This window comes from Anabrus simplex, chromosome 2, assembly GCF_040414725.1.
Source record: "Anabrus simplex isolate iqAnaSimp1 chromosome 2, ASM4041472v1, whole genome shotgun sequence".
NCBI classification, from domain to species: Eukaryota; Metazoa; Arthropoda; class Insecta; order Orthoptera; family Tettigoniidae; genus Anabrus; species Anabrus simplex.
The window spans coordinates 1,042,409,089-1,042,421,264 of record NC_090266.1 but is presented as its reverse complement, the minus strand read 5'-3'; the positions used below and the strand labels follow the sequence as shown (position 1 = coordinate 1,042,421,264).

The window sequence follows — 12,176 nt, the reverse complement described above, 5'->3', positions numbered from 1 at the left end:
AAAAATGTATTCAGTGTTAATTAATCCAGTGCAGGGTAGCAAATATTTGTCACGTGATAGATAAGGAACATAATCGTGTGAAGTTGAATAGCGTAGTGCATATTTGTCTTGTGGTATCCCCCTTATAGATACTGAAAAAGCTTGAAATAGTTTATTAATGAAAACATATCCATGAAGTGGACAAGCATCCGCATCTTTCGATGTTGGCACGTATTGAACCCTTGAACTTACCATTCCATCGTTGGTCGGCCACGGCTGCTACAGTAGAATAATATAGAACTCTTAAATCGTGGGTCGTTGCGGGAATAAATTCGGTCACGATCTTAACCAAACGATGGGGTTCAGAAGAGAGCCTAACTACTTGAAATGAGGAGCAAATATGTGCTTACTAACTTTTATTAAAATCGAAATGACACGACAACATTGTTATTTTAATATAAATCCTTGAGAGAAAAAAAAAACATAAATTATTTATTATTGAATGTTTCAAATGCAGTCACATTGCATAGCGTTGATTTATTTCTCACAATATCGAAGAGTTGCTTCGGTGAAATTAGTACATTAGTGGACAGCGAAACTGAAAAACTGAAAAAGGAAAGACCTGAAAACCGGGCACCTATTACTCCAAACGAGAACTGAGAATTAATCCACACGATCCGTGGAAAATCTGACTTTCAATAAGTAGAACGCCTGATTTCCTCTCAATTAAGGTTATCCACCAGTCGAATACCCTTTACGGATACGGAACACCCGCCAAATGGACCCTTAATCGAACCAAATTCACTATCAGTTGCTTTGGATAGGTTGCGAAATATTGTGGGAAAGCATGGTGTTCACTACAAGTTAACAGCATCATTCACAATTGAAATAAAATTCCACCATGTATTTGTCATTCATGACACCCTTAAGTGATAAGGTAATCCCGATGCTAAATGTGCATCACCCAAACAGCTGTTCGGAAGGAACCAACAACAACATGATCCACGAGGATCTTACGTTACATCATTCTAAAGGAATAAAACTGCGAAATGCGGGAAACACTTATTCATCACGCATTTAGAAGAAATGCCAAACACTGAAGTTAATTAAAAAGTGGTAAATCACTTGAAAAGTATTATTACCAAACCGATTTTCAGGTTAGAAATGGTTATGTTACGCTTAATGAAATTACCAGTCCACATTGAAAAAATATTACAACTTTAAGGAATTCTTTCCTTAAGAAAAAACAATGACTACCTTTACAGATCTATCTACTTATTGTCTGTCCCAACACACTACCTATAAAATGATTACTTAATCGAATTCAACTACGAATAAAATGAAAGTACGACAAAGATTGAAAATAAAATAATATTACTGGCTGACGAATCGAAACCGCATTTGCAACTCAAGTCTCACGCTAATACACTGAGTGTCAATATGCACACTATCAAAACGAAACGGACGTCAGAACGACAAAACAATTAAGTCCGTAAAATAAAATAACATATCAAAGTCATTAAAACTCAACACGCATGGAGAATTACAGTAAAAATATTTAATCTCCATCAGGTCGATATCCAATATTTGGGCAACTCTCATTCACCGATAGCGGCCCCGTTATCTCAAGGAACACCCTTCTGCTGTTGGAGCTACGCACTAGTTGGCCTCATTATTGTCGATCTAACCCTCTTCATATTCCATATTTTACTGTAGAGGCTACCTTCGCCCAAGTCACTTCGCAAAACAAAAGAAACATCTAATCTGAGACTTGAGTATGTACAGCTGACATCCCAGACCTATCGTCGGGCTCACTTAAAATCTGTACACCTAACACTAATCTCTATGTACATGACACCTTCCAAATTCTATCATCGGGCGTGAACTAGGACATCTCATCATCAGTAACTCCAAGGATAACATGTGACGTCCTAAATCTATTGTCGGGCGTCAAAATGGATCGTACTACGTATCCCCTAGCATATCAGGTGAACTAACAATTTCAAACCAACTCTGACATTTCAATACACATGGGACCGCGTCTCATACTATTAAACGAATGCAAGTCGAAATATGCAGTAAGTCTCCATCTCGTTACAATACGTGAACTCGAAAATAAATATACGTGACGAACAATTCTCCAACTCAAACACAATCTCAGCCTGTGCAATGAAGTTTTTAGGGAAGCAATGATAACTTCCAACACACGTCTACCATTTAGTGGATGTATTCAAAATAATAATCATCACTACCGCATTTAGAAACTCTCAAATCGCCTACCGTCAATTCCAAATATTTATATCAATGACATATCCAGTGAAACGAAATTCAATACAACACCAACCATGTATTCGAAATGCTCTTTTATCCTTGAGGTCGCATTATCTTAATATTCATACGGGCTTTACGTAACTAGTCACTTGACTTTTACTACCAAGATTTTTAACCTTGTACTAGAGTCGTTTTCACTTGGGATCTTACTAGAAATCTACGATGCCTCACACAGTAGTCGTCTCAAATTTCGGATTGGTAGCGGAATACTCTACAGCCTGTCTCAAACTCATTCTCCTCGCCTTATCCCAGCGGTATCACTTAAAATCCAGGCTTCATTTCATCTTCAATAGTCCTATCCCTCTCATCTCCACATATATAAATTCTTCGCTCTCAACCCATTTTTCTTATATTTCCAAGACCCCTTTCATTTTTCAATCCTCTAGTGAAAACAACAACCATTATGAAATACACCTCTTTATTTTACTATTACTGCGACTTTCGGACCTCGAGAATCCAAGAACACACTGCGACTTTCCGTATTACTGATATACACGATGTCCCAAAATTTTTTTACTTCCCATGAATAAATACAACTCTATCGAATTTCACTGAAATATTCTAAGTGCCTGTGATCCTTGTAAAATATACAGGTTAAATGCACTTTTAACATAGACAAATTCCTTTATCCCGCGGTAGACATTATTATTATTATTATTATCGACAAACATTTCTGAATTCAACTGATATTTGAAATTAAGACACTCTTCACGAGTATTTTACAATTATAGCTTTCCTAAATTTTCTCGCTTTGGACAATATTTCATAGAACATTAACACCAGGTTTAAACATCGCATTTTTACAGTTTCTTGACGTGAAATTTTCAAACTAAAATTTTCACACGCTGACCAAAATTATAACACTTTTCGCCTGATAATTACGAATATCAACCCGACAATCATCTTGAAAAGTATGTTGGGACAGAACAAAAAAAAAAAATCTAACTACAACATAATACAAATATACAGACAGACCTGCACATGGCGTCATTCCCAGTATTCTGGCTACATCGTCGCCTGCTGACCTCGTGCCTTTAGCCGTACATTTGCACAAATAACATCATTTCCAACATATCACTCTTACAAACACTGCCTTTTTCACACGATATAAAATTACAACACAAATCACGCACTTTCCTCGTTATAATGTGTACCACAAACCTCCCGTGTTCTGCTGTCAACTGCTACCGTCTGCTTTCGTCCCAGAGTTGTCTCTCTCTGTCACCCACAAACACACCAGGTGTTCAACAGATAACGAAATCAAAACTACTCTGACTAGCTTCCCAATTCTCTTACCACTTTCAGTCGCACATAAGATGATACAGTAACATTTGCTGTGTACTTTAACAGATGCCTATACTTTCACAATTTGTCGGCAATGGTTCAGAAATTTTCTGTCACCTTCCCTTTCTAACCGACTGGGTGGACCTCAGCCACGAACATGTACTAAGTCGTTTGTAGATCAATCTGGTACAATTTTCTGCTGACGACGGGCGTAAGCTACCGCCGCTTCAAAAATCAGATCAACACTGAAAAATATGCAATGGGGGGTTCCTCTTATAGTCTATATGAGGGACGCTACACACACTACTAAGCTTGATTGCGTAATCTGCTAATTTCGCGTCCAATAGACCGATTTTTATGAGACTTGTCCCAGACTTCCGGACAGACTTGTAATTATTTTAGATGTTAATCTCATAATTTTACCCCACTCACAACAGGTGAAATAAATTATTTCTGCCCGAACGTTTCGCGCGTTTTCTCCATCAATTGACCTTGGCACGTGGAGCTAGTTCACTGATCTGACGCTGACTTGTACTTAGGCTTAACTGCATTTATAATTTACCCTGGGGGATCTGTCTTCACGTAGGGTTTAAGAATAATTTAGATTATTTATTTCTTTATTTACTGTATTGCCAAAATCCCTCGTTACGCATAATTCCGTGAATTTAAAGAATTATCGGGCACTCGAAGTCCACCGAGGTGTCACGGTATTTCACGAGCCTGCCGCGGGTGAGATCCTTCCCACGCGACATCGAGGCTCTTAGGAGCGCAACATGGCTGCCCTCAAAAATAAAAGTAGCTTGTTGATTTGAAATAAATATTGAAAAAATGAAAAAAATATTTTTCTCATCGTGGAATTATGGGTTCAGTATGTTGAAACTTACACAGTCGAGTTTTGTCTCGAGTCTATCGAAGTGTTGTCGCATTCAAGATGATGGTCAGAGCCATATCTCTCGCACATGGCCGATTTTAACCTCTAAATAATTCATGATCGAAGATTGTGATCTGCAATAATGCGCTGATACTTTTACGGGGCCCCACTGCAAATGTTTTTATATTTGTTGTCTGGTATTTTACACACCTTTTAATACTCTGGTTTTTATTTTAAGCCCCAGTGGAAATGGTTTTCACATTTGCTCTCTAGTCATTTTCACGCCTTTTAGTACTCTCGTCATGTCTTTAGAAATGGTAGATAGCCTGTATCTTTCACTGTACCCGTACATACAAGACATAAAATGCTTGCATGTCGGGGAAAAAACATACCAAGTGTTTATATATTAGTGTTGGATAGTTTTTATTCATGTATTGTCCTTGTCTCCTGGAGAAACGCCTAATGAGGTTTTACTAAGTAAACTAACTTCTGAAATCAGCTATCCACTCTGCACCATATCATGAGGTGTATCTCATTCTTGCTGAATTTCAGTACATCATTTTAAAATAAAGCCATCGTTTACTTCAGCCTTTATTTCTAACGAGTTATTTACTGGTATCAGCCACGTTATTTATGCATTTATTATGAAAACATGTTCTCTTTCATTTCAAATTGTGCTTATAGAACACCAGTCGACGAGAGAGCTCGCTAGCGCACATAGCGAAAAGTCTATACTGAATATGATCGATCACATTCAATACAATTCAATATAATTATGGAGTGCATAAATATTGATAATAGAAAAAAATCATGCATACTTAATCACTCGTCATAACGGGTGCAGCAGTGATACGGTTCTCACTGTAACTAAAGTATAATACACAGTTTAATATAGGGATTTTCAGTCGTCGTCACAAGACCTATCTGTGTCGGTGCGACGTAAAGCCCCTAGAAAAAAAAGGGATTTTCAAGGGACATAAAAAAAGCTGTCGTTTTAGCAGAGTTCTTACTACATGCCATACTCGCTATAACGGGCTTCTTCTTGCTAATACCAATATAATGGTCCGTTATTGGACATAATAAATTTTCCAGCTAACTCATTCTTGGTTGCCTGCGTTTCGCCCTCGTGTGCTAAGTTAGGCTCGTCAGTTGGGACTTAGCACACCACCCAAGACGCAAGGCTAGTGCATACCGTGGAGGCCACTGCATAGGCTACTTGAAGCCACCAGCAGTGCCAATGCACTATGAGAGCTATGTCTCATGTTCAAAAATTGATGCCTGCCTGGCCATCAAATGATGTAGATGTTGATTCCCATAGGGAACCTAAAATATTTGTCCCGAATGAGTAAATTTATAATACCAATATAATGGTCCGTTATTGGACATTATAAATTTTCCAGCTGACTCATTCTTGGTTGCCTGCGTTTCGCCCTCGTGTGCTAAGTTAGGCTCGTCAGTTGGGACTTAGCACACCACCCAAGACGCAAAGCTAGTGCATACCATGGAGGCCCAACTGACGAGCCTAACTTAGCACACGAGAGCGAAACGCAGGCAACCAAGAATGAGTTAGCTGGAAAATTTATAATGTCCAATAACGGACCATTATATTGGTATTATAAATTTACTCATTCGGGACAAATATTTTAGGTTCCCTATGGGAATCAACATCTACATCTTCTTCTTGCTTCTGAATTTGGCAAACTATGGACCATGTGAAACTTATGCTTTGATATACTAACAATTTGTTGGTTGTTTTGATCCACGTTTTCAATACAAATTACAGTTTGTGTTGCTAAGTTGTAATGTTACAACGCTAATTTACCGGGACATGTTTCGCTTTTATTCACAAGCATCATCAACCTATACAATTGCCTCAAGGTTTGTCATATTTGGATTGTTGTTACAAATTTCATTACATTGAATGTAAATCTAATTTCAGTGATAACAATATTTAAAACATAAGAATAATATACACATTAAAAATTATGACAATATGATTTGCGATGTTAAATGGAGTAAATCTTAATTCTAAAACACATTGACGTCCAAAACACAGTTTTTACAATTTGAAAATTTGGCTAAGAATTGTTTGCAATGTTAAAATAAAATTGATTCAACTATAATTTGGCATTAAAATTTGAGTCATAAATATAATTATTGGATGTTAATATATAGGAGCCATAGTTTCTGAAGTGCGTTGGTTTCTAGAATACAGTAACATTTCAGTATTGAGAATTTTAGTTAAGAATTGTGCTCTCTAAATAATGTTATTTAAAAAGACTGTAATTTTGCATCATGTGTGATTAGAGTCATGATGATAATCTAGAATTGAAGTCTTGGGTTCGTTGGAAAATGGCTTCTAGATTTGATGAGGCTTGCTGCTGCAGTTTGGCAATTTGCTACAAACAAGAATTAAATATGTCAATACTTCCTCTGATCAAATTGCCAAACTATAAGAAAAAATAAAAGGCAGTTACCTCATGAATTTCTGGATGGCAAAAATAGACCCATCGGCTCCAGCATATTTGGGTTTCAAGAAAATTCCACCCTAGTATCATACATTCTAAATAAAGACAAAAATGTGCTGCTTTTCTTCACAATGCATCGTGACGACAAAGTTGACCCCAACTCTGATAAACCTGAATTGATCATGTTATATAATGACACGAAAGGGAGTGTTGATGTGGTTGATAAGCTTAGTGCAGGGTATAACTGTGGCAGGCAAACTTGCCAGTGGCCTAGGGTAATCTTTTACAGTTTGATGAACATTCCTGCTATAAATGCTTTTGTGATAATGAACAGCAACAATCCTAAAGCTAAAATGATGCGAAGAATGTTCTTAGAAACACTGGCATTCAATTTAATTGGAGATCATCTAAAAAGAAGATCCACAGTCAAGCAAGCTCAAAGACTGACTCGATTGAGAATTCAAGAGATCTGTAACATTCCAGCGGAGAACATGCCGCTGCCTGCACAGGAAGAAAAAGGGCATGGTCGGTGTGCATACTGTGACTCAAAGAAAAATTGTAAAAGAAAATACAAGTGCTATTTGTGTGGGAAGTTCATGTGCTTGGAGCACATTGTGGTTGTTTGTCCAGTTTGTTCTGAAAATCAGGAATGAACTAGGTGATCAACTGTGGTTGTGAATTGTTCATTGCATCTTTGTAAGAACTGTCACTATCCAAGTTTTCTAGTTAATTATTAGGAGTGTTTATTTCTGTGTTTGTTTTCTAGTTAATAATTAAGAGTATTTATTTCTGTATTTGTCTCTCCTAACAATGGTGAATTTATTGTGGTTTCTCTTTAATAAATGATTTACTTGCTTTAAAACATAAGAAATATGCATGTTTATAACTTCAGACTCACAGACTGATGTTAGCACTCATGCTAGGATTTGTCATGTTAGTACTGTTTCCATAAATTTGTACTTTATGTTTGACAAACTGAAAAACTTGGTTATGTTAATTAAGTTGATAATGAAGAGAATGGTTTCCATCTTAACAAATTACCAGTCACGCTCATCAATATCTTGTATGTAAATTATGCCCAAAGTTTATTAAATGTACATTGAGAATTTGTAATTATTCACTAAGGTTCAGGTTTGTAGTGCTCTTCCATGTCACTCTTGCTCTCTATTTCTGCACTTGTGCAGGTTAGTGCAGTAGCAAGACTTGCCAAGGTCATTTTATAATACTGTAAATGTATTAAAAGCAGGAAATCCCTTTTGGAAGGGGTGTAATTGTCGATGACCAGTTTTTCTGCAACATTAAGGGCTTTCTCCCATAAAATACTATTATTCAGAAGAAAACTTGTTTTGTGGGCGTGTTGATATAAAGCAAAATGGACAGTTTCTAACTTTCTGGACCTCTCTCTCTTACAGGACATTGTCTCTGTGTAGACATGACAGTGGAATTCAGCATTGGTGCTACTAAACTAGATTATTTCCAGTGTCCACATTCTGAATGGTTTCTTCTTCACCTGTGATTTGAAGTCTTTCTTCTCGAGTCATGACTCATTGAAAATGTTTCTTCATCATTAAGTTTCTGGACAGAAAAACAATAATGGAGGGTTATACAAGAACACAAAAGCTACATATGCAAGAAGTGAAGTTGGAGCATAATAATAAAATAATAGAATAGCATTTCTTCTTAAAGGATGCTGTAGGAAAGAAAAAGAAAAAATAGATTTTCTCTAGCCAGTACAAACTTAACTATTTCTCATGTACATTATAGACAGGCTGGTATATCAATTTAACTAGTAGAAAATTGCTGTTGGGTACATGTCTGTCACATCTGGGATGCGTTCCAATGAAAAATCATTCTTATAATTAGAGAAAAGAGTGCTCTAAAATTATAGTTAGCCACGCATGAATTATTTCTGCACAGAATATTAATAATGCCTGTCTTTTCTTGAGGATGATCCGTTGATTAAGGTGTGTCTACGATAAGCATGAGGGAATGATCTTCAAGGAATGATAAATGCTAATGTTGTTTGCCTAGGTTATTTTGAAATTCTCTTAGTAGTAGTACAAAATTTTAATACAAATGTGGGAAAATTGTACTGTTTGTAAATGTCAAACTAAAGTTCCACCGTAATTGCCAAGTGTTTCCAACTTGAGAGAGACTGCAGTGCTGCACTTACATACTAGGCTGTCAGTAAGTAATTAGAAATTTGTGAAAATTGCTTATATGGTAGAATGTGGTTAATTCAAAAGTTTTTAATTCAAATTTTTGTTTATTTGATTTTTTTAAGTTGCATATTAAAACTCGTTTTTCAAAAGAAATGTTTAAGGATGACAGAATACTGCTTGATTGGAAGAAAAATGTTGTGTAGAATTGTACTGGTACTGAAAACGGATCTTTAGTTGTTACAAAGCTAAGAAAAGGTTTAAGCTCTTGGTCTGCCTGAGAGTATATTTCTTGAATAGTCTTCTAGTTAATGCACTTTGAGTAATACACTGCTTTTATACACAGTTTTATGGTCCTTTGTTGTTTTGCCATATTCTACTGCCACTGCTACTCAAGGAACTGCTAAGAGAGTAGGGGTTGTTTTGAATTGAGATTTGAATAAGTACAGTTTGTGATGTTATTTAATTCATATTTTATTTTATTTTTATTATTTTTTAATTTTATTTTTTCCTGGACCCATCAGGTTCGAACAAAGTAAGTTCTCCTGTAATTAGGCTACCATTACTAAACCATACTCTTGTGCTTGTGTTGGCATTATGAGCTCTCATTACTGAGGGTTGGAAGAACTGACCTATCCTCATTGCAGCAGTCTTCTCCATTTAATGAAATATGCAAAATTTGGAACCATTTTCATAGAATATGTAAAACTTTTCTCAATCCATAACCGATTTTATGAACACTTTGTAGAAGAGCTAAAGATTACATAAATGATCATTGATATTGGGTATTTTGGATGATATAATTTGAGTTTGTAAGTGATATAATTGTACAGGTTTGATTTTGTTTGATGAATTATGGATGTTTCTTTCAGCGTTGTTTGAATCTACTGGATATTGGTGCAAGAGAATCTTTAAGTGACGTCATTAGCAAGGTCCTTCGGAAGGTAGCAAATCAACCAGAAGGCAAGGAGGAAGATTTGGATGATACTTTACTTACGTGATTACTTGTGTACTGGGAGGAGGGACCAAGAAATAGTTTTAACTACAAGTGTTTTAACACTTCATTTCTTAAGAGAGTGGATGTTCAATGGAGAAGCGCAATTATCTCCACTTGTAAAATACAATGGAATCGCCTAATTATGGACGTGAGTTTCTGTTACAGAAGCACATATTTTAGCATAACAAAATATCATAGTTCCTTCTTGTGGACACTTAAGAGAAATTCATCCTTTCTGTTTTCATAGTAGTATGACTAATTAGGTTGATGCTTGAGCATTTTGCATAACACATGAAGTTCCATTTCATTAAAGTGTTGCCTTTCTCTTTAGAATGAAATTTACCTGTCCTCTCCTTGTAACTCTTCCATATTTGAAAGTTTACGGCATTTGGTATTTTTATATGACCTGAAGTTTGCAAGGAGGTGTTTTATAATTCTGATGTGTTAATTTTTCAAGTCTGTAATTTTGGGCCCTATTTCCTATGTCTATATTTACCTTTATGGAGTTTCATCTCCTTGAAAAGGGAATTGCCTTTCCAGAAGTCATAAATATGCTACATGAAAGCAAAACTGGGAGTTATGTATGGTTAATTGTGCTATATTGATGTAAGATATTTTATCATTTTTATAGAAAATATTTCAAATAACCATATTGTGAACATGTACAGTCATTTCATGTATGTATTAATTTGTAGGCATAGGAATATAGGATTGTCCTGTTGTCTCAAAACTTCCTGCTTTTTCAGTGAGGGTATGTTAGCAGATTGTATTCTGAGACTTCCATTGAGTATAAAGTATGCTATTGGACTTAAGCAACAGTTCTGATTTGTAAGAAGTATTTAAAAGCTCTCTGCATGTACTGAACATATAATCAAGCTATTCAGATACATAATCAGTTTGCCTGTTAATCTTAAAGTACAAAAGTGTCATTAGAGTTTCAGGATGTAGTAGCTTTTAAATTTTCACGGCTGATGGTCCTTTTCAATGAATTTGAAGTACATCGTATGGGAAATCTTATTTCCAGTTTCCATGTGGTTATCGCTTCTAGTATCGTTATTGTAAATACGTTATAAGCCCACAGTCAGTTGTAATAGTGACATCAGTGTCAGAATCATGTAAGTGCAGTGATTAGGTGGAAGTAAATCCTGCTTGCTAGTTCATTACTTGTGCATTGTACATAATGTTAAACATGAATTTTTTTCAACCAGCTGTGAAGTTCTTCAGCTTTAAATTTACCAAATTTTTCAAGAGAAATGTGCAGCAGAGGTGTTTCAAAATTCCACTTGCTAGTTATCTGAACTAAGAAATTAGGTAAGATCTCATTTCAGTTGTTTTAATAGACTTTCGTATGATGTAAAACAAGCTAGCAATTATAATAAAATATCAATAAAATTGAATAAAAATAAAGTCAGAATTTTCAACAATTTTCTCAGGGCCATATGTTGATTTTTTGTCCCAGAATTTGTCCATAATAGTTTATTATTTTTAAGTCCTCAAATTTGTATGTTGGGAGTATGATGAGCTTTAACTTTGCAAGGGAGGTAATGAGAATTCTTTGGATTTGTCATATTTAATTTTATATTTGTACTGCAATGCCTTTTGTACCCTTGCTCATTTTAACTTACAAAGGCAAAAAGGTAAATCATAAAATTTCAGTCCAGAAATAGTAGACTATTAAAGGCATAACCAAAATAATTTATATAGGGGTCTGCTTCAGGGAGCTCCTCTCCTCTCCTCTCCTCTCCTCTCCTCTCCTCTCCTCTCTTTTCACTACGTGTGTTATTTTTATAAAGTGTGAATTATGTGAAAAATAGATAACTGAGGCTTTTGGTTATGAACTTATTCCTGGTATGGATAATCTACCCATTGACTGAGGATTACTGTGTTGCAAAGGAAGTGACCGTGGGCTTAATTAAGTCACATTTGCCTGGTGTGAACATGGGACACCTCAGAAAAGCATATTCAGGGCTGCTGACAGTGGGATTGGAACCCACTATCTCTCAAAGACGAGCTGATTGCTACGCAACTCAAACCATGTGGTCACTTGCTTGGCAATTGCTGTTTTAAAGGGTCTGACATATAGGTTG

General features: G+C 35.9%; 1 protein-coding gene across 1 annotated transcript in view; it reads left to right on the top strand.

The window, feature by feature from the left end:
• The window catches only part of LOC136864677 (stalled ribosome sensor GCN1), a 599,881-nt gene extending 588,368 nt beyond the window's left edge, over positions 1-11,513 (top strand). The window contains exon 41 of the mRNA XM_067141987.2: positions 9,965-11,513. Coding sequence (XP_066998088.2) covers positions 9,965-10,093 — 129 coding nt within the window. The 3' untranslated portion in view covers positions 10,094-11,513. The remainder of the gene's footprint in view (positions 1-9,964) is intronic.
• Positions 11,514-12,176: the final 663 nt, after the last annotated feature.